The 26,009-nt window shown below is 41.6% G+C and overlaps 1 protein-coding gene across 3 annotated transcripts in view; it reads left to right on the forward strand.

The window, feature by feature from the left end:
- Nucleotides 1-1,760: 1,760 nt before the first annotated feature.
- Nucleotides 1,761-26,009, forward strand: part of FIGN (fidgetin, microtubule severing factor) — a 93,769-nt gene continuing 69,520 nt past the window's right edge. Inside the window, exons 1-2 of one of the 3 annotated variants that reach the window (XM_065750438.1) lie at nucleotides 1,761-1,906; nucleotides 2,689-2,858. In XM_065750438.1, coding sequence (XP_065606510.1) covers nucleotides 2,834-2,858 — 25 coding nt within the window. In that variant the 5' untranslated portion in view covers nucleotides 1,761-1,906; nucleotides 2,689-2,833. Of the gene's footprint in view, nucleotides 1,907-2,550; nucleotides 2,859-26,009 lie in introns of those variants that run through there. The other 2 variants (XM_065750440.1, XM_065750439.1) reach the window with 2 other exon arrangements.

The raw sequence follows: 26,009 nt of genomic DNA on the forward strand, positions 1-26,009 counted from the left end.
GTTTCACAAGTATAAACTTGCTGCTCTAGAACCATCTTCTGGCTTCAGGACATCTTGTCACTGCACCAGCAGCACTCTCCTCGTGAAGCAGTCCAAGTGATACCCTCAGTGAGCCAGGGACACCTTCACTACCCCTTAATGAGCAGGAGTTTGTCCAGCTATATTTGCTTTCCTTTCATTTCTAAGCTGTAGGCACAGATATATCACCTGAGGGGCTTTGGCTTCCCTGCAGTTTTCAGCTGGTGAAAATCCTTTTGAGTTGACTGAATCACTTCATGGAACACATCAGTCAGGCCTTCCAGTACAGTTCTCTTCTTCCATTACTCAGTACGACAGAGACTGGCTGAGGCAGCTCACTGTAGCTTCTGCTGGTAACTGCTTCTGAGTCTTACTTAGGCCTACTGTATTGCTTTCAAGGAAACTAAGCAGAAGAGCAGCCCGTACCCATTCCTCCAGATGCTAAGCCCCTATGTCAAGTTTCCTCTGCCTCCTCCACAGCATATACTCCCAGCACATCTTCCTTTCTTACTAACAAAACATGATACAGCTTTTCTGCATGCAGGGCAGACAGACACCCCTTCCGAAGTACCCTGAGCACATCAGCAGGCCCCGGAGAAGAGAAATGGAAGCTGAAGGAGGACCCCAACCCAGAGTCCAGGAGCAGCACCAGGGCAGCATGGCACGCTTCCAGGTGTGAAGTGGAACACAGGTGAGCCAGCCTCCCTCCCCTCCCCTCGCCTGCAGGTTCGGACTGTGGTGGTGCCCTGGCACGGCGTGCACAGAGGATGGGTGGGCAGCAGAAATAACCCTGTGTGCCAGACAGCACTGCCGGTGTGTGTACGAGGGAGGGCCCGGTCCGCGCCGCTCGGCTACCTCACACCTTCCTGCCAGCGCCAAGGGGCCGCATTACAGCCCCTCTAACGGAGCCCGGGAAGCTCCTCCGATGCGAGGGAGTCCCCGGCAGCTGCGGGCCGTGCCGCCGGCCGCCCGCCATCCCCCCGCAGGGCCGGGGCCGCGGGAGCTCCGGCCGAGGAAGGTGTGGCTGCCGGGGCCCCTCGGCCATTCCCGGCTACCCGCAACGTGTGGCCGCCCGCATCCCGGCTCCCGCGGGCAGCTCCCTGGGCGAGGCGCGGGCACGGCGCAAGTCCGCGCGGCTCTCGCTGCCACCCGGGCCGGGCTCAGCCGGCAGGAGCCGGGTCACCTCGCCCGGCCATTTTCCTCGGGCGGGAGGAGGCGGCGGCGGACGGCGCGCCCCGGCTCCGCGGCGCGGAGGGCGGACGGCGAGGGGGCTCAGCCGCGCAGGCCGAGCCGAGACGCGCCCCCGGAGCCGGCCCGAGGCGGCCGCAGCGAAGCGGGGCGGGGCGGAGCGGGCGGGCGACCTCCGCCGCCGGCATCTCCGCGCGTCCGCCTGCCCCGTGGCCGCGGGCCGCCGCTAGGCCCCGGCCCTCCCCCCCGCCGCCGCCGCCGCCGCCGCCGCCGCCGCCGCACCCGCACCCGGGGGCAGCCCGCGAGCCCCGTCCCGCCGCCGCGGGGAGCGGGAGCGAGGCCGCCCCGCAGCCTTCCGCGGGGAGCGGCGGCCCCGGAGCGCAGAGCCGCGGAGCGCTCCCGCCCCCCGCGCCGCTCCCCCTTTGAAAACTGATCTTTGGCTCTTCGCGTGAAAGTGATTTGAATTTGGCTCGGCGGCGCTCTGCGCAGGCGTCCAGCTGCTGGCATGCTGGCTCCTTGCAAAGCAGCTGTTTTGGGTTTGAAATTCCAACATGGCAGAGGCTGCAGTCAGTCTTCCCTTCAAAAACTTGGAATGATTTCAAATCATAGGCACCTTCACTTATCTCGAGCCCCCATTCATCAGCAAACACACCGGATCGATGCCGCTCTAACCTATCGGGTGCTCGAACCAAATCTCCAGGTAAGAGGATCTTTATTTTCCTTTTTTTTAAATTATTATTATTATTATTTTCGGTCTTCCTCCTATCGTGTTAGATTTTATTTAGCCGTAAAGCTCTCCGAGACGGCCGTGTATTTTTAAGCTCCCGGCCGTGCCCGAAGTATTTTGTGTAATTGGCGGCCGCTGCTTGCTATGAACCGCTCCGCTCTGCTCTCCCGAGCGCAGTCTGCGAAGTCCAGCCCCACCGCCGCGGTGCATGGTTTCTCCTCCTTGATCATTGCCAACAATAGTAGGCAGATTAAGAGTTCGCTATTGCCAGCTCCCTCCCCACCTCCTCCTCCTCCTAATTGGATTTATTTTCAAGTTGCGTTAAAAATAATAAAGTGTCGGTAACGCGGGGCCGGACTTGGTGGCAACTAACTTCGGAGCAAATAAGAGCAAATGAGAACCTCGCCACACAAAAGTTGGGTTTAAATTGCCGTGCCTCGGCCGGGGGGGCACGGACGTGTCAGCGGAGCTGGTGCAGTAACATGTAAGCACATCGCCGCGGAGGGGGACAGCGTGGTGGGCGTATTGTTGGCTCGGAAGGGAGAGAAAGATGTATAATTTAATGGTATATACAATCCACTGATCCTATTACTATCCTCCCTGGAGCTCTTGTTAGTTTCAATGGGAGTGAGTGAAATTGACATGGACTTGCATTCCTGGTCATGTGCTTTTTTTTCCCCCCTTTCTTTCTTCTCTTGTGATCTGAGATCCCCTTTTTGTTGATGTTGCTTTCCCACTTAATTATATGCATGTAGGTTAAATGAATACCTGACGAAAGGGCCCACGTTTCAAGGCAGTGACATTTGATAGCTGAGAGGAAAAGTGGCTTTAATGAAAAGCAACCTTTGGAATTCCTGCTTGTGAGAAATCCAATTCAGCTTTTTGTGCTGCCAGCAAGAAATGATCAGTAGCACCAGTGTTTATGGTATGTCCGTTTTGGGATCTACTTCCTTTGCATCTAAATAGCAAAGACCAATTTAAATGGCATGATAACGCACTGAGGACTCTGCATGCGAATATTTTGTTGTAAATACCTGATGTCTCATACTATATTTTCTACTTGTGTGTGCATATAAACATTTTTTTTTCTCTTGCTATCATTTGTTTGTCATTTCTGCTTTGATTCTAGCATTAGTTGTGTCTGTTGTATTGATCGCAGTTGTAAAACCCAAAGTTGCATGTTGCTGGTAGTGCACTGTACACACCACTGAACTCCAATGGTATGTAAATTAGCAAAACTCGGTGGCTGTTGAGGGGGAAACCGTGTAACTATGAATGTGTGCACCTCTGTGTATGTCCTCATGCATATATGCCTGAAATGCATCTTTTCCCTTTGCAGATTAATGATTTTTGATTGATTCTTTCCTTGAGTTCCAGCTGCTTTTCCCCCTTTGACTTCCAGCGCAACCATCCACTGGAGGTTTTAATTGGGGTGGGGCGGGAGGGATGTTTTGCATGTAAACAAACAAAAATAGTAGTGTGGCTGAGCGCTTAACGCTGCTGGAGAAGTGGTATTTCATGCCCACTTACGAGTGCCTGGTTCCCACTGCTCTGTTCTCAATGTGCGGCAGCCCGCAGGAATCAAGTGCTGAAGCTGGCGCGGTGCTCGCGGCCGCGGTCCAGCCCCCCCCCCCCCCCCCCCCCCCGCCGCCCCCTCCTCAAAAATGGAGCGTGGGGAATCTCAGTGGGTCTCCCAGCGGTGCGGAGATGCACCTCTGGGTGTGCAATTAAGGCTAAGGAGCTAACGACAGGAGTGACCGTTAGTCTGTTTTGTACAACCAAAAAGGGGGGTACGTTCACTTTTAATAGTGTGTGGGAGCAAAAAATAAGGCTGGAGAGAGAGACCCTGGGAGCCAGCGCGCGCGCGTGAGTGCGTGTGTTTGGGATAAGGGGGAGGTCTGGCGTGTGCGGCTGATGATCTCTCGTAATAACATATCTGAATGCAGGAAAGAGATTGAGAGAGCAGTTGCACAATGTACGCTCCTATTTTGGTGCTGTAGGTGACTATATTGCTAAACATATCCCGGGTGCTATACGATGGGAACGATCTGATTGCAGTTTGCATTTAGAACTTGTTGACTTTGAAGCGATCAATAAGGCGACTGTTTATTTTAGATGCACATAATTTGCCCTGAGAAATGTTTTAAGGAGGAGAGCAAGCGAGCGAGAGTGGAACATTTTTTTTTTCCTTTTTTTTTTTTTTTTTTTCCTAGAGCTGTTGGAGCGAATGTGATTGCCAGATGGGAGATTTCCCTCTGTGATGTTAAAGCTGTAATATATATTCAGAGCAGATTGGACTGCTGCTTGTGATGAGGAGGATATTACATTTATAAATTTTAAATCGGGAATCGGACAGTATGCTGAGAGCTGAAATTGGATGGTGTGGACGGTTTGGACTGTTAAATGCGATTCCCAGATAATAATAATAATTATAGTAGCAGTAATATGGATGTGTGTAATAAACATGGTAGTATCAGGCAGCTGTATATATATGCTGTAACACTGAAGTATATATTTCCAGATAGGATTTTTCCCCTCTTCCCTTCGCATTCCCTACAGCGTTAGGGGTTGGAGGTGGCTGGGAGGGGGTTTAAAAGCCCACTCTGAGAGAAATCAAATGTGATCAGATTCCTGCTCGAGGAAAAGTTTTGCTGCAAATCTCGCTGGGGATGTGGCTCTGACGGAGTTTTTGTTGTGCCATGTATGTGGCCTGACAGTGCCACAGTCCTGCAGGGCTGCCGAGTGGGAACTGGTCACACTCGAGCAGCTCTGCTGTTGCAAATTAAAAGTGTGTTGTGGCCAGGAAATGAAAGCTACAATGTCTCTTTTGAACAAGTCGTTTATCAAGAGAAACATCTATCAAGCAGTGGCTTGTCACATTGATCCTCTAAAAGTTAGGTCCGAAGTGGGAGCTGCTTTGATGTTTTTGATCCCAAATTTATAAAATTGAAAAAGCTGGAGAGAATAGGACAGATTTGCACTTAAAAATGACTCAGCTCAAGGCGTGACAAAATCATCAAGTATCTGTGATACAGAGCTGGTAAACCAAGGAGGTATCAGATCTGCCGCCTAATTTTTATTTTCACGTTGAAACTTTACCTTTGCACTCTGTGTTTGTGGTTTTAAAGATCCTGTGTACATGCTCGTGCGTTATTCCATGGTGGAGATTTCCTTGCTCAGGAATACATCTGTTGCTTTCAAATTGAGCCTTTTTCCATTGTTGTTTCTGTGATGGTATTTATAGCATTCAGTTTGAGGAGGCAATCTCAGATTTTTTTTTCCTTTCATCCCAGTCTTGTTTTTCCTCGTGTATTTGTAATCTTGATTTCACCTCTCCTCCCTGTGAAGCAAAGTTTCTTTTACTGCCAAAGTAATGTTTATTGCAGGAGTGGTACATCTGGAGACATCTGTTTGCACAGCTTAAACCACGCTAAGGGTCCTGTTAAGTGTGTCTTTCCCTCCTCACCCTCTTTTTGTTTCCATTTTTGACATGTGAACTATACTTTCATTCTCACCAGAAGCAGCATATTTCAAATTGAATGTAAAGTGAGGATTCAAGGAAGGAAAAAAAAAAAAGAAGAAAGTCTAAACTGATCTTTTCCCTCCCCCATGCTTATTTTTTTTCAACCATTTTAATTGTTTAGCAACTTCTTTAAAAAGTTTTTCATTTTGCATGAAGTTTATGTTTGCATTGCCAAGGAATCCTTCCGGATGAATGAAAGGGGGAAGCTTGTGTTGTTTGTGAGTGTTGTTGTTGTTGTTTTCCTTTTTGTTTTTTGGTGGGTTTTTTTTCCTTTTTTTTTTTTTTTTTTGGCTAGGGGATGAGGGAAGTCTTTACAGTAGAATGGTTTGACTCCTTTTCTTCAGTGTCATAAATGAGACTAATACTTATGGATACTTGTTAGAGACCCATTTGCAAATAGGCAGCAAGCAGCAGCGTGGTGGGAGTTGTGGTGAGTGTTATACTTGCTAATTAATCATGTTTGAAATGAAGGAATCATAGCATGGTAATAAAGGCTCATTGTTGTTTGATGTTTGTAACAGGATGTGACTCCTACGTGAATGTAGTGGGTTTGGGGTTTTTGTTATTTCCCCCTTCATAATAAGATACTTTCTGTACACAATCAAATGCTTTTTATTTACTGGAACATCTGGGAAAACACAGCGTGTCTGGTTCTCTTATTCTACTAGCATCTTAGAAATATGAAGATTGTTACTGATATCTTCATTGCAGGAATCGCACGGATAAATGACAATCGGATGTCATTAACTGTTCTTTTATCCTTATAACTTCTTATTTAAGCAGAGGAAAAAAACACTTGTGTTTCTTCCTCATTATAAAAATCCTTCAGCTCTTTTTCTTGCTATTGACAAAATAGCTCTTCGTGAACTTTGGTGCCCTACTTGCTTACGCATATACAACCTTACTATACAGTAAGGAACAGTAACTAAACACGTATTCAGAATAGTTTGCATACTAGCCCTTTAAAAATCAAAGTGTCAAACGTTCGGATGTTGTTTTTGTTTCCTTGTTTCTTATCGGATGTGTCATCTTTAGGCTTTATAGTTCATCTTTCAGTTAATAATAGTACTGTATACAATGGAGAGAGATTTGATAGTATTTCAGACTGCAAAGCTTTAAAATTTAATTAATTAAGGCTGTTTTATGCTGCATGAACGAGGTTTGAAATCTGCTTTTGTTTAGATGCTCTTTCCTTTTTTAAAATATAAATCCTAGAGGAAAATGATTTTGCACGGTTCCTGTCAGTACGTTTGTTCAATGAACGCATACAGGAAGCATTGAATATAATGACTGATCTTCCCATAATCTTAATCATCAATTAATAGGCTTATCTGCTTGTTAGCAGTGGGTTTAATGGTACAGAATCAGCATGAGATCTGTGAATATGAAACATTTGTATGTTGTTTATAACAGACTGAGTTTTGAGCTAGCATTTCCACATCTAATAATAGAAATATTTGGCTCTTTGCCCTCAATCAATATATCCCTTAAGAGAACAAACTTCACATAATACTTTCATAAAGTGCCAGGCGTATTGATACTGAGTTGATAAATTTAATTACTGGGGTTTTACATTGATTCATTGATCTTATGATTGGAGGAAATTGTTCTGCAGACATTTCTAAAATGTTGAAGAATATTGTGTGTCAATAACGCTTGATTAATTGATCAGTCAGCACTCCCCCCTCCCCTCCCTGAGTCGCTGATAAGGAAAAGCATAAAATAACTATAAAATAATTCAGGATAAACTAATTAGAGATTCTCATTTGTTATTAACAGAGCCGATGAGAGCAAAGCTCTGTATCTGTGGAATAAAAATAAAAGATCAACTTGGAAGTGGAGTTGTGGATACTGGGCTCAGTCCTTAGCTGGTGTAAAACCGCTCAGCTCTAAAGAGCTACAGGGGTTTCCAGTTCCCAGGATCAGGTTCACTGTAGCTTTTTTTGTGGCTTTTTTTTTTTTTCCTTTTACCAATGTTCTTTGCCTTATTGGAGGCTGTTTAAAATCAGATATTATGGCTACCAAAATATATGGAATTTTAGATAAGCATCTGCTCCAAAATGAACGGTATAGCTATAGAAGTAATTTGAACAGCTGTAAATTCAGGATTGCGTATCCCCGATATTGTTGCAGAGTATTAAACTCTTGCTGCTAGAGATGCTATCCTCTAAGTGAAAACTTATCTTCCTTCTAGGAAAGATCATGTCAGGGAACTGCAGGCTGGGAAAAGGCCTGGAGTTTTTTTTTGTTGTTGTTGCAAAAATAATAGATATATATTTTTACCAATAAACAAGAGTAGATATAAGGATACTTTCCAGGTGAAAATCCTTACTGGAACATTTGGCTCCATTTCCATGAGGCATGCGACCTTTTCACCTTATGTCAATGATATTTTTATAGAGTGTGTGAGAAACGCAAGCATTAAAAATCCCTAAGATTTTGTTGTTGTTGTTTTCTAAAGAAAAAAAGTAAATCTCAGAACCTCGAAGCAACATTTATACCTCTCCTTTGGTGAAACTGCTTTCCTTTTAAAGGCGACAGCTAATGCAGAACAGAGAAAATCCACTTGCAGTGTGTTACCGGGGGTTCGACAAATACAATCTTATCCTTCAAGGAGCAGAGAGTCCCAGGCTGTAATGGAGGTCAGAGGAAATCTAAAGCTTTCAGTCCTTTAATAATTGTACCTGCCACCCCCCTGATCAGCATGTTAAGGAGAGCGCGTGGATGTGTATTATGTTTCTCAGAAGATAATTTGTATTTGCAGCCACCTGGTAAATACAAGCAGACTTCGCTGTTATTGCTTCTAAATACCTGTTGATCTTGGTCTGACTGTGTGACAAGTGAGGGTAAAATGGGAAGAGAAATAGTTGGTCGGGCTCGGTTCCCGGAGCACCTGGGCAGGAGCGGCGTGGGCAGGGAAGGGCGAGGGCTGCGGAGAGCACCGCTGGCTGCCAGCACGCACGGCCGGCTGCGGTGGGAGCGTGGGGTTCACGCTTCCATTTGGCTGAGTCACATTGCTGCGAGGTGTCGCCACACGCAGTGTGGTAATAGCAATGTTGTGTGTCTGTTCCTCCCGTCAAACAGCTCCTAATGCTGAGCTACCTGGCGCGCCATGTGAGCAACGTGCCTTGCTGCAACGGCTGCGGTATTTGCACAATACAAAGCCTTGCGTTACTCTATGCAAATAAGGAAGTCCAACTTTTCACTCTGCGTTCGGAACTTTCTTTTTATCTGCGTTTGGAAAAAAAAAGTTTCATCCGTCTCCATTATAATTAAAAATAACGCAACTGCAGATGACTGTTATGTCACTTGCTGCTTTTTTTATTTTTTATAATATGCTATTAAGTGTGTAGTCTAATGTGCCATGAAACATTGAAACAGCAATTACCAGTCATATTGTTTAACTGTTACTGAGAATATAGTTTTTCTGTTTCTTTCAAGTGTAGAGCTATTGCCAGCATATTTAGTTAAATTTCAGGTATCTTGAAAGTGATGGGGAGCAAAACGCTGAGATTATTTTGATACGATAGCAAACTTTGGTGATGCGAGTCCATTTTCTCTCCAGGTTCAGAAATCACATACTGCTTGGACTTTTCATATCTGATTTTAACCCTTTCTTATTCTACTTCTAATGCATCATGGACTCTGTTAAAGCAAATGTTTTGTTTTCTGCTTATGAATCGCTCAGCGCATGAAGATGTACGCCACAATTGATTTTGTGGGATACTTTTTGAATGTGAGCATGTGTCATGCTGGTTATAGTTTGGTGATGATGAATTGGTTTGGGTAATCTGTATCTTATTTGCAATAAGAGCATACTGTTGTCAAACTTCATGATCTAAGATAGCTGTCTCACATCTAATTAAACAGGGTCTGAATGAATGGTTCTCTGCTATGGGTTGTAATTAAACTTTTTGTTTTTCATCTGCAGTTTGATAAAATACTTAATACTAATGCATGTTTGTGTAATTCCTGCTGATCTGAATAGAAGCTGAAAAGGAATAATGAGAGGAGATGGGAGAAGGGGCTGGAACTGCTGGATTATAGAGTTTTGTGCCAGGAGAGTATCTTTGTGCTCTCATTCGAGATTGTTTTGTGTTGTTGTTGTTTTTTTTTGTTGTTGTTTGTTTGTTTCTGATTTATTTACAGCAACTGTTGTCTGCCTTTTGATATGCTACAAATAGCATCCCTATTTTCCTCTGTGAGGTTTTTCCTCCCTCTGTCTCTCTGTTCTAGTATGCAAGCAATTAATACAAAGCTTTAGGCAGCTTGAATTATCACTTAATAAACCTATGAGAACTGTGATGCTGTGAAGGTATTCCTGTAGAGCACAGCAGATGTTACAGTGTGTGTGCTTCTTCTGGAGATACGGGGAGGGGAAGAGCCAGCAATTACTTTATATTTTGGAGTGACAACAGAGCGTGGATGGAAAGCATAAAGTTATATGCAGAAATGATGAATCTTTGACAATTGTATCATTTAAAATATTATGAACTGACAACTGTACAACCTTCTGTGATCGCTGTGCTTTTAGATGAAAAGTAGCTATTTATATATCTTGCAGCTCAGCATGGTCGTGCTGAATGTAGGAACTTACTCATCATAGATTCTGAGAAAGCACAGGTTAACGTCCACTGTCTTCTTTAGACCTGTCTGATTACTTCAGCCTCCTGTGTTGACACAGAAAGAAACAGCTAGATTCTGCACTGGAAGAATAAGGTTTGCAAGCTCTGACTGATATAAGGTATCCCATTGTGATACCTAAACCAAATTTTAAAAAATCAAGCATCCTTTTCAAGTGAAACTTGAGAAACACAGAAAGGAACAGCAAAGATGTATCTGAACACACTTGAAGGTGCGCTTTTACTTTCAAAAGAGATTTCTCCCATCACTCATGGGTAGCTCCACCATGAAAAGAGATATCAAAAGATCTCAGAAAAGTAACTATTCTTTTATGTCTTTGGGAACTGAGATGCTTACAAGATTGTTTCTGAGAAGGAAAAGAATTGATCCTATTTTCAGGCCCTTGTTGTTGGCATTTGTGGACCATATCGCTATCTACAGTACTGTAGAAATACATTCTTGGTAAAAGAATACAATTCTGTTTCCTCTTGCAGCACTAAAAGAATAGTGCAGTGCTCTTGCATGCAAACTCATTTTGGACCATAGCACTCCTTTCCTGCACTCACTATAAATTAGTTGCATTTAAAATACATAGGGAGTTTAATGAAGAGCTTTAAACTCTATTGACAAATAATATACCGGATTAAAATAGAGAAATTCAAAATGAAAATAATGTGCTTTGTTTCTTAGGAAAGTAAGCTTGGATTAAAGTCACCTGTGACAATATGTGAACTGGACATCACCAGGCAGTCAGAAAATTGCTGTTCTTAAGCTAACAAAACTGTTGTTATGTGAAAGGAGAATGTAAATTTGCTAGCTTTTTAGCTGAATGCACGCTTAATTTACAAACTCCTATTCTTCAGCTTCCCACTGTTAAATCTGCAGCTTTACATTAACTACATACGTGTGCTACTGCTGTATTGAACGTACCATAAATATCAGGCAGATACTCTCTTTTAAAGATAGTTATTTTTCATGTCCTTATAGAATTTCTGATAATTTTTATTTCTTACTCTCTGCCTTTGATAAAAGCTGAAATAACTGTGTTTTGGAAAGTGTTCATGCAGCAATTAACCTTTTCTAATCATTGATTTTCATTTCGTTCTTTGACTTGCATTCATTTCATTTTATACTTCTGTCCTGTGCAGGAGTTCTTTATGCTGTGACACGGGTGTATTTTTCTGCTTTCAGTTTACAAACTTCAGCACTACCAGTAATTTCACTGGTAGCACAGTATTCAGCTGAGAAATTTTATCTCTTTTCTAGGTTAACATTAGTGTTAGTAGAGCTGAAGCTCGAACTTTGTGAATGCCATGCAGCGAGCAGTATGAAACACTTCTTGCTATTTGGCACGCAGTGTTTGCCAACATAGCAGTCATAACAATGGCACACTTTTGTGCCCATGTGCAGAGTGCGTCTTTGTTGGGGCATGGGTAGTTAAGAAGTTTGAGAAGCCTTTTTTTTTTTTTTTTTTTTTTTTAGGATAGTTGAGGTAAAACATATTTGATCATGAGCTTGTAGAGACTGCGAGTAACCAGCACCTCAGTTAATGAAGTTTTTCGATTTTTCACTAGTTACTAATGTTCAAAGAGTTATAAGGTGATGCTTTATCCATCACTAAGCTGATTATTCATATGATACAGAGTGCTGGACAACTGACACTAGAGTTCACTTAGATCTGTGATTTTCACCACTGACTAAGGAAATATGTTTGGTTATTTCTTGAACAATTGGCAAATGCACATATTTATTTTTCTGCAAAGATGTCAGCAGCTTAGAGATAGTGGAATTTCTTGTCGCTCATTACCAGCAGTAGTTTTTAGCCAGTTTTAGAGCTGCCAGAAATGCTGCAGCTTGAGGCTCTAGTGGTTGGGAGCACTGCATCCCATTGCATCCCAGCAAGTGCCATTGAGCTTCAGCTTGTAGGACTTAGAACATGCAGGTGTACGACAAACCTTAAAAACAAATTGAGGGGGGGGGTATAAGGAATTTTGCCTAGAAAATGGCAGGCATTAGCTGCACACTAAATGCTACCGTCTTTCTCTTTTGAGGTATCGGTGCTGTGCAATAGAGTAAATAGGGCATTTATTTTTTTCCTGGTGGTAGCAAGAAGACATTTAATATTCATCAGGACAAAAATATGTGTGTTACGTGAAAGTGTAATGAGTGACTCATTTGTTATTTTGGATGGAGAAAACTTTAAACTTAGTTTGTTAATGTGTAAATGTTCCAGTGGGTAAAATGCAGAGTAGATGCTGCTGCTCTAATTGCAAAAGCTCCCTTCTTTACCTTCTCCCTCCTCCTGATCCTCTTCTCCCTTCCCCCACCCCCCATGGCTTTTTTAAACAATTATGGGCATTGTGCTCCTTAATGGTGCATAGTTACAGTAAAGATAGATGTCCTCAAATAATGAGTTTCTAATAATAATCATAGGGAGTTAGATTAAACTGGTTCTATACAGAAATCTTACAGTGTGAAAAAGTACACCTAAAATCCTGAGATATATTTACAGGAGCTAAGCCTATTTACAGGGAAGTAACCCAATTTTATATCTGTGCATGTGTGTGGGAAGTGGGGACTGAGGGAATGTTTGTAAATACCTACCGTTATGTCCACTAGAATAAAATTTCTGTCTTTTCGTACAAAATTCTGTTTTACTTTATAATAATAAAAGTGTTTTAAAATCAGAACATTCTAATCAGCTGCTGTGTTTACACTGAAAAGGCTCATCCCCTCAAATGACTTCTAGCTGTGCTCTTTCTGTTGTTTCCTGCCATCCACCCCTCCCCCCCCAATATATTTTTATTTTATTTTGTTATTCTGTTATTTTATTTTATTATTTTGTCCTGTGATGTGTATTACACTGGATTTGTCGCTTTCTTCCCTGTCCAGAAGTTCTGAAGGGAAGCGAATGAACACACTGAGTGCAGCAGCAAACGATTGTTACTTTACGTAGTTGTCACTGTTCTGGCTAGGAGAAATATTTTTCCAACCAGGTATAAGATCATCCAGGACATAAAATAAACCGAGAAAAACAGCTTAACTTTGGGTGTGGAAATATGTATGCCATTTAAATGGAAACAACCCCCCAGATCTCCCACGTACATTTTGGGGTTTGGTGAACAAAAGCTTGCTTGTGCGCTCGCAGCTCCCCAGGGCCTCAATTTGCACTGCCATTATTGGAGCCCAGCCAGCACCAGGCCTCGCAGGCCCACGGGCACTCGGCTCCGGGGATTTCAGCCGCCTGTGCCCCATCCCTGCTTGCTGACCCTGCTCCTCATGTCCTGCCCCGTGGGCGCTTTGTGTTTGCCATCGACAAACGTGGGGATGCAGAACCTGTGAGGGAGCAGTGGCATCCCTTGCTGACATCCCATGTGTGTGTGGTTCTGTCTCCTGGCATCCATCAGGGTGCCTTCATATCTCTTACATCCTCTACCAGGGAGAGCTGAGCCGTGCTCCTGCGTGTGGGCGCTGGGGAGGTGAGTAATGCAGGCCTTCATGGCATCTGCCAGGAGCACGGTGGGGTTCCTTCCTGCTCTAGTAAGGTAGAGGTGTAAGGCAGACTGATAAGCAGAAGGAAAAAAAAAAAAAAAAAAGGAAAAAGGAAAAAGACTTCCAAGCAAATCATTACAGCATATCTCAATGACTGTGCTCCACACTTAGATTTAATTAGAAGACAAGTGCGCTGGAAAACTGGTCATTTTAGTCATAGTTAACGACTGGTTCTCTCCTACCCCAATCAGGACCGATTATATGCTGTGTTGTATAATGTAATTTCCACAAGAAAATTAAGTACAAATGGACACGATAGTACTGTGTAGTTGCAATAATGAGGTTTGCATTAATGATTTTAATTTATCACATAACTATCCTTTTAGAGGTGAAAATAACTATTTTCCTCATGTTGTTTCTTTTTAGTCTGTATACCAGCCAGTTTCAAATTGGCATGTTTCGTGCATAATTTAGGCAAAAGTCTGTGACTGGATAGCTATTAACATGTTCATTATGTGCTGAATAGACACTGGAGGAAGGGAAACCTTGTATATCCATGTTCCTTGCAGGATGACCGCTAGGAGGAATTTCTTTTATGTTGTAGTATGATTTACTAGCGTATGGTTTCTAAAGTGTCATGGGTAGTTCAACATTGGACTCTTGGCAAGCAAGTCTGTTTCCTAGTTAGCTGTAACAAGACTTTCTTGCTGTCAGTAGATAGATAATAAGGATAAAAGTCATGTGCGGTTTAAGAAGGAAGAAAAAAAGCCATTCATTTGCATTTGTGCACGAAATGCCACGTTGTTGGGCTGCGTCATTAAGTGCTCTGTGGGCTGTATTTCAACTAGTGTGTGATTGACTAGGTGAATCGGAGCTTTTTACCTACTGCCTAAGCAAAATTTGACCCTGTTTTTACTCTGAGATGTTTTTGTCTTTACAAAGATGCACACTGTATGACTACGCCGGTGAGTGATAAGAAAATTTATCACTGTTATTTGTAGGGTGTGGCTCCGTGTTAGTCTGAGTAACCTGAATCTGAACTGATGCTGGATATTTATATTATATATTTTAATTTTAATTCCAAAGCCCATCTGTGGGAATTGGTATATCATCTTAAAATTTCAAATCTATATTTTATGCACTGTACCAAAGCACCCACAAGCTCATTAAGAAAAGACTTTTTCAATTATATCCTGTGTTTATGCATGTGTTTATACTTGACAGGAATCCTGTAGAGATTTGGTTTGCTGTTTTAATACTTGCAGTGTTTAGGAGTATATAAAGTATGTTTAGAAGAAATGAAAGAGGAAAGCATTGCTTACAGGTTTTGTTCCATTAGCTTCCTCTGTATTTCACTGTCAGCTGAGAAGTCCCTTGAGCAGACATACCCAGCCCCTACAGGGCAGGGCAGCAGCCTCCTTGGCCAAGCCTCAACTGCACAGCCAGCACCACTCTTAACACATACAGGCAGAATCTCATTTGCATTGCATAATGACATTTCTAGGTGTATTTCTCGTACTTCCCAGAGTTTGCTGACTTGCTTTCCTTTTATTTTCTTCTTCTTTTCTTTTATACTTGTGTTATTATTATTATTTTTTCCCTCCAGCAACACTCTTTATGAATGTGAAGACTCCAGTCCACTATGGTATGATGATGAGTTTCAGTTGCTTACTGTAAAGTACGTTTATACCTTTATGACATCCTGGTAATGTTTCTTTAGGCATGCACTGCTCTTTGCTGCAGAGAAGACTACAGAAGCCAGCCCACAGTACTTTAGATGTGAAAAACTTAGGTACTAAACCTTCTACTAAAATCTAGGTGGTAAATTATTCAGGTGGATTAAGCCCAGTTAACTCTATTCCAGTGGCCTAGGTTCAGTTACATGACTCTTCTTCTGCAGTATATACAATACTTTTTTGTTCTCATGTGGACTGTTGTTACCAACACTGATGATTATGTGATGTCAGACTTCTCCAGTTCAAATGTTTGACCACAATTCTCTCCTTCAGTATATCTAGAAATCAGAGGGCTTCCAGTAATTCAAATGAATCTGATGGTTTGCTTCAGTCTTGCATTAGATGTACTGAGGTAGAACAAAAGAGCAAATATTCTTGGATTCGGTGCCATAAAGTAAGAAACAACCCACATCACAATCCATAGCTTAGTTCTTGTCTGAGAAAGAGAATATTGCTGTAGCGGGAAAACTTTGTTTATGTAAAAAACAGTGTTGCATTAAGCATCAGTAACAAAGTATACAACTTTTCCTAAAAGGCTACCGGTTTACCTTGGGCACTTACTGCTTGAGCATTTCTAAAAATTACTTTGCCAGTTGAAACTGAAGTGTTGTTGGAACACGAACACTTTAGGAAGAGAAGAAGCATTTCCTGCTGATAACTGCATTTGAGTCCTCCTTGTAGTCATACAGATAAGCCTGTTACTCTGGGCAAACCTGCTTCTTAATTGCTTGAAAGCAGTATTTTAACTATGCATTCACTGTTGACCCTTGAAGCATAGCTGTGTTGTTGGATTTCCGTATTTCTGTATGACATATGGGAAAAAATGAGAAAAAAAAATCAGGAAAAGTTATGGAGACTGGATCTGTTTATTTTGTAGGCATGTAATTGGGAGATTGGTGCTCAGTTCCCACTTAGCTTTCCAAGCTTTCATTTAAAATTTATTAAAAAGAAATAAGCTGTGTGCTGTGGGAGGTACAGAATATCTGCCTTGTAGGTAATCCTGGACCAAATTTTGTTGGGGAAGTTGACCAATGTGCAGTGAGTAGTTGGATGGTTTATTTAGTGTGTTCCTAGGTTGATGCAACCCCATAACGCAGTTTTCCATTGCCTTAAAATGATATAGTTTTTCTTGGCATTTCATAGTTTATGGATATGAAGGGGAGAAACATTTCTGAGATGAAGCACAATCTATGGAAATGCTAGGTGATTTTTTATTTATTTATTTTATTTTATTTATAACTTGATCATCTGTGGCCAAAGCATAATTAACTTCCTGGAGAAATAATGGTGGTGTAGTTTTGTCACTCCTCTAAAATCCCCTTTTCCCGCAAGGTCTGGGACAGTTGTTGGTGTGTCCCTTCCATCTTGTCATACAGCCATGCTGCAGTCGTTCTCTTATTCAGCATCACATGCTGGAGCAGGGCAGCAAGCTGCACATCATGCAGAAACCTCAGCACAGGGTGGGAGTGCAACCCCCGCAGGGCTGCATGGCTGGTCCCCTAACTAACTTCGTCCCTGTAAAGGTACTTGGAATAAGCTTTCTCCATGATGGAAAAGGGGTGATAATACTGTTAGGGGATCTGGTGAATCTCAACCAAGTTTTTGATGCCAACGTGGTTTAAGGTCAGGGACTGTCTCTTCCATTCTGCCCGTTGTTCTCCAAAGCCAGTACTCTGCCAAATGTGTGTCTTTTACAGCTTCTTCTGGCAGTCAAGGGACTCAGGCTGCATTAAGAAAGGGGGGAGGCCAGTTCCAGTGCCAAGAGCATCTCTGTCACATGTATGTGGTCTCTTCAGGCTGCTGGCAGGATGGTGCAGCAACATCCATCTCACCCATGGTTGTAGGCAGAGCCTCTCAGATCAACACAACAGGGTCAACTGAATGCACTGTGAATGTATTGATATTCTGTATTTTACAGGAACTCCAGTGTAAGCTGAAGGAATGGTCTTCAGTTTTGCTGCTGGAAGGGTACTTGTCTGCTGGTGTCGTGTGTTTGGTATGAATGGAGAAAGGGATGAATTTTGTCCTTGTGGAACATTGTAGATCTTAAACATTGGAGGGGGACAAAAATAGCAAAGGACTTTATTTTATTTTTTTTCTCTCCTGAACAAATAAACGAAAGCAAGAGCAAAGCCTAGTAGATGATTTTAGAATTCAGGCTCCAAATTTCTTTTTAAGCCATTCTTAATAGAAACAGTAAGTTATAAATCACCTAAGCAATTACCTGAACACTGAAAGAGCGAGGCCCAGCCTGGGCTTCAGCCCCAGATGTTTCTGGACTACAGTAATGGCCCAGCCCAGATATTTACAGCTTAATTTCTGTTCATGTGCACTTGTCCATAAATGGTTCCTTTTCCATTTCCAGTTCAACAACTGAACCACTTATAGTAGAGAGTGATTTAAACTTGAATGATGGCAAAATGTGAATAGAGACAATTTACCATTGGAAACTCTAAAGTCCATTTCCAATATTTAAAATGTGAGTTAACTCTTGAACAGGGCACAAATTGATCAGTAAGTACTCCCTTTTAAATGTCGTATGCTTTATAAGATGGAAAAAAAAAATCAGATTTCAAACATTTTTTTATTTACTGCTTAGCTTTGTTCCATCTGAGCCTTTTTTACCTCCTTTTAACACTAATACCATCTAGCACTGCTTGTATGGAGAGGCAGAGTAGCTCACCTCGCTCCTCTCTCTGCTCCTGTCCTTGCTGCTCCTCCCAACCAGCCCCATTACTTGAAACTAAACAAATTGAAAATAATGATTGGTAACCATCTGCTGTGCTGAAATTCCACGTACAGCAGTTAACTCCATTTTACAAAACAACTTCAATCTAGTGAATTGCAGCACAGTTCTTGGTGGCGGCAGATAGCAACAAGCAGCCCGAGTTCCTCCAGACAAAGCAGCGTGGTGGGAGCGTTGTGCCGGAGTCACTTGGTGGTGGCAGAGAGAGGGAGGAGAGGCTTTCACCTTCAGACAGTTCACTGTAATGTATTTGAAGCCAGCCTGTAACCACAGCCTAATTGTTTCACCCGATTAAAAAAAGGCCGGCCCATAAAACTGCGCAGGCGGGCGATCCTGCACGCGTGCACCCTTTCCTTTGGTTTTCTGTTTCTGCAGCTGCACCGTGATGTGAGGACTGGCACGTCTGGCTTTTGGTGGCTTTCGTGTGACTTACAGACTGCCTGGTAAAGACCTCGACTGCGTAGCTGGTTGTGCCGTATCAAATGATTACTCGTGGAGTTTCTAGCAAAGAAACTATCTTGTTGACACAGAACCATAACGAGGATGTGGTAAAGCACTTCGAATTGTGACGGACTGCCAAATAGCAGACACTCTAACAGTGGCAGGCTGTGATGTCATATTAAAATTACACTCATTATCATCCATGTTTTTAAACTCAATTTTGGTTATTTGAGCTTTGATTTTGATCATATACGAAGAAAGTTGCTTAAAATGGGCAGTATATTGAGTTCAAAGGACCCATACAGTTCATAAATTCTCCGGTGTCTACTGGATTTTTCATCAGGGAGACTTCCAATAAAAATGATCTATTTTAGAAATAATATTGTTTAGTAGGTTGAAATGTGGTGTAATAAAATTAGACCTTCAGTCTTCTAAAGTTACTACTTAGATGGCACCCTTGGGATGGTAAAATGGCTGTATAAGCAGATGAATCAGACAGTTTCACTGATGGATACATTTGTCAGTCTCTGTTACAGATATAATATATTCTTATATCTGTAATCCTGACACTGTTACATCCAAATGAAATCAACATGAGGTTGTCATCTTTAAGCAAATATGTTAAGTGTTGTCTTTTGTGCTTTGGATTTGAAAGAAAGGGGCCCAAGGGAGCCAGCATCATGCAAATGGAACAAATCCCATTTCTTCTGAGCTGTGCTGTTTCCCCCTTCATGGCAGCTGGCTGTGTTATCTTTGTGTGTTTCTCTGAGTGCTGACAATTCTTTCAGTGATCTAAGTTAGGGCACATTAGAAAGTGGAAGCAGCTGTCTGTCGTTATACTGAGAGACGTGTTTGCTCTACTGCAAAGATGAAGGACCATGAATCCTTGACACACTCTCTCCCCCCTCCCCCTTTACTTTCCAACATGATCAACATTCAGACGCACAGATTGTCTGCTTGGACAGTTTTTTGTTCTGACTGACAGCATCTGGCATAGACAAATTTAAAAATACATAGCATGCCATGCTTGGAATTGGAACATCCCTTCTTTATTAATCTTCTCATTTAAACCATTCATTTACATTTCAAGAAAGGTTACAGCTTGATATGGTTGAAACATTTATTTTAAATGAATAACCTCCTAATGAAATACCTTGAATAAGCACCAAACAGTCAGTGTTCATTAAAAATTACACCTGATTAGTATGGCCTTGGAACTGGTGTGAGGACGTAAGATTTCCCCATTGTCTTGATCCATAAAGGAAAAAAAAAAATGTTTAGCATGTGTGAGCGCGTGTGTATTTTTTTTTTATTATTTTTTAAGCACAAGGCTAAATGAGAACTGCGTGTTTTCACTTGCAACCCCCCATCATTTTCACGAGTACTGTATTATGAAGCCCTAGCCTTTAAATTGCTATTTGTCTAATTAAATCTGGTTTTGCTGGAACAATACATTTAAAGGAAATGCCTAAAGAGTGTTTTGTTTTATTTGCTAAGGCATTTATGGTTTGAGGGACAAGATGCTCTATGATTTGATGTAGTCTGAAATCCTATGTATATTTTTTCTAACTGAGAAGTATTCACGTGTTTGTATACAGTACTTTACTAGTACAATAAAACTGAAATGGTGGACCACCCACTAAAATGTTTATGCACACGTACTTAGGCACGCATACATCCTGTGCACTCTCATCTTCACGATCTAGGTTAGCTACACAGCCATGCATGTCTAGCATTTATGTAAAAATAATATGAAAATTGGCCAGACCAGTCAGAATATGGACTTGGGAGTACAAGAAGGGAGGGAGAAAATCCTCTTCTACTGGGCATTTCAGATGCTTTATATCACTGTGGATTGCAGCTTTAACTACTTGCAGTACAGAAGGGGAAAAAAAAAAGCTTCCAGAAGGGGAGGGGGAACCCCCAGTATTATAAAACAGAGGACTGTTCAAGTGCATGGCAGTAAATATGTAAAACAAGTATCCTGGCTTATTTGGTGAGGAAAGAGATGCTGCAGCATACAGACTCAATTAACAATTGTAAGCAGGAGAGGACTTGTATTCCTTCAGTAAACGCAGGAGAGGTCATTTGCTTTAGGATAAATTCTGACAAATTTCAGATATAGACATAAAGACTGGAATAAATATGACAGAAGACTTTCAGTATCACATCAAGCATTTTGTATTTGGAATGGGCATTTACATTTTTGTTCTTAGTGAATAGATTTCTTCTTTTTAATCAGTGTTTTCCCAATTAATATAAATTAATTGACTGTGAAACAAGCGTTTTGGGACAATAGGAATTTTGATACAAGCCTGACATATCATTTGTGCTTTTTAAAAAATTCTCCTAGTAAACCTAATCTATTTTTCTTTTCCTGCAGGAGGCACTAAGATGGTAAGTTCTCAGCCCAGGTTTTACTGTTCTGGTAATCACAAGCTATGTGTAATCATAAAAGGGGAATCAAATTTTATTTAAAGTGAAGTCACATTTTTTTTTCCCTTCACAAACCATTCCATTTCTGTGATAAACTTCTATTTTGATTTTTTTTAATGACTAGTTATAAAGGCTTGTACAGATATGCATCTGTAAGCAAACTGGGAATAGGTTAGAGAACACAATTCCCCTGTGTATAAAGCAAGGTTTAGCAGTAATGCTTTTAATCTGGACTTGCAGAGGATTCAGGAGCATCCATAGATCTGCTTCAGTAATTACCATACCCCAAGTGGCACTGGAAGAGACATTTGCCTAAAAACTTGATGTCTTCATTACACTGTTTACATTTTAATTAGAAACATGAAAATTAGTGATTCATACAGACAACTATAGTTTAAGTGGGTTTGCTCACTATCCAATAAATCATAGTGGGAAGCAAAAAAATAAAGAAAAAGGGAAGAAAAAAAAAAAGGCAATCCTCAACCTGAATCTACCAGCAGCAGCCCCTCCCAAGCCCTGCAGTTGGAACAGTTTACTGGGAATCATTCATGGAAATAAGGTGTTGGTATTGGAAGCTGGTTAAAGAGTGTTTTTAATTTTATCAGATGTGGTATTTCCATGCAAATTAGCACATGTAATTCTAAATATAAAGCCACGTATTATTACAAGTAAGCAAAATGAGATGCGTGTAGGATGCACGCGTGCAGACTGCGTGTGCACGTGTAGGGCCGTGCAGCTGTGTGAAGGAAAGCAGTTGGGGTGGGAAGGTTTCGGCACTACGTATGGCCGCAGGGAGCTCGTTTCTGTGCGCCTCCACAAAAACGTGCGAGCATTTGTAGCGCCGCGCACGGCGATGCGCGTCTACAGATACACGCGCAGACCGACCCGGGGAGGCCGAGCATTCTCCGCTTCGGCCCAACCCGCCGTGCCGTGCCCGACGCGCAGGGCCCGGGAGGACGCGAGTTCAAATCCCGGCCGGTCCGGCGGGGCTGGGAGCAGTGGCTCGGGGTGTGGGGACTGCACCGCAGGGAGCCGCGCGCCGAACGGGCTTGTACTTGGTTGTTTTTTGTTTGGTTTGGTTTTGTTTTTTCCCCCCTTGCTCCATAACTCACTGTCTCACCCTCTGCCTTTCCACCCCTGCGCCCTTACCATGGGAGCGGCGATATGCAAAACTGCGTTTCTTCCAGGAACGCTTTAAGGGCCTTATTCCTTTGGGTTTCCATTCAGTCCGCTCAATGTTAGAAATGTTTTGCTTGGGGAGACAGGGGGTGGATTGTTATCTGTGCAATTAACTTTGTGCTATGTGAGTTCCACGCAGGCTTTGGTGCGTTGTGCTGACCGTGCGTGGATGGTTGGTGTGAGCCTGCACAGCAATCAGCGGAAACACACCGGTTTCATATTGATGTCTTCTTCTTTAAGCAAAAAGAAGGGAGTTCCTTCCTCCCTTGCTTATTAGTGGATTTCTTTTTGTTGAAATCCTTAGAATTCACAGGATAATCTCCTTCCAGAGCTTTCATTCTGCAGCGTGTTGTTTTCTTTATATGTACACAAATATACGTATGTTTATATATTAATTTTTCCCATGTACCTCAGATTTTTAGACAGTGCACAGTGTAAGTCAGAATGAGCCTCTTATAAAGCTGTTTCATGTTTGCCATTGTGAATCGTCTTTTTGGTTTTTTTTATCATTTGAGTGATGTAAGTAAACCCAGGTATATCTTGTGGCTGTTTTAATGCAATATGTAAGCATTTCATATGACAAAATAGGCAACAGCATCTCTTTTTTTTTGCATTTGCTTTAGCATAAAAATAGTGTTTTATCTTAAGTCTGACAACCTCATTTAATGTGAAGATTTATTTTCCTTTTTCTTAAATTAAGTTTTTATCAAAAGTTACGAGCACTGCCTCTAATTCTCAGTAATCTGGCAGCTTTGTAATGAAGTAACTTGGATGTACACTTTGTAGTGCCATTGAGTTAGTGACAGTGCTCTGTCTTCATTTGCTCTCTGCCTTTTTCTTTCTTTCTTTTTTTTTTTTTTTAAACCCTGTCCCTTCGGGTGTAGACATGTTATAAATGCGGCTAAACAGAACTGTCTGCATCTGCAAAGACAGAAACATGCTGCCTGCTTGTACGGACTGCAAAATTCTAATAGTCCTGCGCTATCTGTTAAATTCAGTGTGCTTTTTGCATTGTGGCACGAAACATTTGTGCTGCGAGGGAAGCTGGCTGCCTGCCAGCCATCGACTATGAAATCCCGGGTACCTGAGAGCTTATCAGTTCTTTTGCTTTGTAAAAGAAAAAGTGATGAAAATGTTGGTAAACTGCCATGAAGGTTTAAGGCTGCCGGAATAAGAAGCCGTGTAATCAGATTGGAAAATGGAGCTTGAGATTCTCTGCATGGGAAGCAGTCGCCTGTGGACCTACCGAGATGCTGTGCAAGTGCCCGAGCTGACCACTTTGTTAGCAAATCAGCTTGTTTGCTGCAGCAGCAGGGTGGAATAGGCTGGTCCTTGTGATGGTATGTAACGCCAGTAATATCTCTTGCTTTGCACAATGTAATCAGCTTGCAATTAGCTCACTCTACATTAACCTTCTTGGTATTTTTCCCTTTTGTAAGACTGTGCACTTTAAACAATTAACTATAGAACGTAATCCTTCAAGCAAATCAAAGCAATCCTTTAATTTTATCACCCAGCTGAAAAAGTATCAGGTGGTCAACTGGTCTTCATCAGCTGCTGGAAATTCTCAAGCTCACTGTAGCGTGGAGAGGTTCTTTAACCCATTCACATTTAGAAAAATGTCAAGATTTTATATTTCTCACATAATATAATGCTGCATCATGGAGCTGTGATTGGAATTGTTTTAATGAAAAGCCTTGGGAGAGCCTTTTCCTATACAGACAGCTTTTATGCCTCTGTTTGTTTAGGCATTTCCATACACTACCTCTCAGAACGCTTTGATGACACAGCCACTTGTACTGATAATTCCACCGCTTCACCTCCAGTGAACTTGATTCACTGAGGTTGGAGAGAACAAGGCTATCGTTGCTGATCTCGTGCGCTGCTTTTTAATCCATTAAAATAAAAGCCAGATAAGGGGAAAATTTGTGTGGCAGGTAAACTTTGTCTGGGGAAAGTAAAAGTTTCAGTGCTGTTTCTTGAGATGTGGAAGCTCCAAGTTTAGCAAGGGAAAGTAAAGTTTATTCAAATCAAGAGTGAAGAATGCGATCTGCCTTGCTGCTATCTGAATGGTTCACCCACTCCAAAGTTCCTTTGTCTAGTTAATAGTTCTGTTTTCTTACTAAAGGCTTGAAATTTCTGGAGTCATCCTCTAAAATGTGATTATTCACATCACAGTAATATTGTAAAATGATAGTCTGTCTGCATTTTGTGTAAAAAGTTTCTTTAAATAATTGTTTGACATGACTTGCTAATTTATAAACAAATCATTCAAAATTTTCCCCCTTCGAATAATACTAGTGAAATTAGGGACCAGAATATTTGTAAAATATAACACTGTGCCTGAGTCTTCTTAATACTGTATTATCTCTTTGAATATATATATTGTGGGTGATTTAAGGCTCTCCTGAACAAAGTGATTTGAAACTTCTGTCCAGATATTGTGTGTAAAGGACATTGGAAATGGTCAGCAGCTGCTCTGCCAACCCCACCAAAAGTCATTTCAGTCGTTTCATTGAATTCCAGTAGATCATAGCAATAAACTGAATTTATAATAATGTGATCTGCTTTTGCCAATGATATCTGTGAAAGCAGTATTGACTGGCTGTACCAAAGTCATCTTTTATCTCTCTTTGTAGAATGTGAGCATATTTTGAAAATATAAAGCCAGATCCTACTAATCATGCTGTATTTATCATATTTTAATGTTGGCCTTGGCACAGTTTTAATATGTATCAAAATCCTGGGATTTACATGCATGTTTGTTTTCTGTGTGCTCCAATCTAAAAAAAAAAAAAAAAAGAAAGAAAAAAAAATAACCTGCATACATCTTGTGCTGCAAAGATCTACTTTATATTCTTTTAGAGGACAAACTCCATTAGATATGCACTTACTGTACATTGGATTGTAAATCTTACAATTTAATGGTAATTCAGTGAGCAGTTATTGCTTCTGTGGCCTTTTTTCTTTCTTTTTTGTCCCATCTCACTTGTGAAATAGGGTTACCCTTTACAAGTGTCACATCCATAGATTCATCTTTTGTACTCTATAGTTGTTCCTAGTGCATCATTCTAAGTGAAAAGAAAAATAGGAAGCCAAAGCTACAGGAGGGGTGTTGGGGGAGGGGGTCTACACATAGAAATACAGCATATAGCAGCAGAGACACCAAGGCAGTTTAGCATCAATCTAACAGATTAAAATTTTGCTGTAAAGGTACATTTTCTTTAACCTCATTCTCATTCGTTTTTCCACTGTGGCTGCTGTTTGAATTCCCAGGAAGCAGAAATGGTGTCTTAATGATACGAGCCTTTTTGCCTTGCTTACACTGTTAATACTCTTATCCCTTTTCTGATATGAAATACTTTTTGTAGAAACAATATACACATTTGTAAAGAAATTATAAAAGGATTCTCCTTTTGAAGATAATGAGTTCTCTTCAGGAACTGCAGGTTACGTGGAACACAAATGAGCTCTAAGTGGAGGGATTTAAAGTCCTGCTACAGCATTTAATTTCTTGAGGAAAGGAGTTCAGTTCAAGGTTAGCCTGTTATTGTGGCACTGGCAACTACTTCTCTCATTCCTGTTCTTCTGCCAGCAGTACTGCACAAAAGGCAGTCATTTTTATTTAATACGTAGGGAGGTATTAATCACTGCAGTGTTTTCTTGCAAAAATTTGTCTTATCAAATTCATTGTTTCACCACTCATGACAATAATAGGTGTTTAATTACTCAATAAGAGCAGTTTATAGATTCCATTTTTCCTGTTTGCTGGACAAATGGTATTGATTTTGTACTTTGATGCAACATGAAACTGTATTAAACACAATTAGAATTCTAAGGCTGGCAATGTGGATCAGTTGTGGTAACTGAGCTCCTTGCTACAGGAGCTGCATTTTTCTA

The sequence above is a fragment of the Cyrtonyx montezumae genome, unplaced genomic scaffold (genome assembly GCF_038088225.1).
Source record: "Cyrtonyx montezumae isolate F1298 unplaced genomic scaffold, pur_monq_1.0 scaffold_7, whole genome shotgun sequence".
In the NCBI taxonomy this organism is placed as follows: Eukaryota; Metazoa; Chordata; class Aves; order Galliformes; family Odontophoridae; genus Cyrtonyx; species Cyrtonyx montezumae.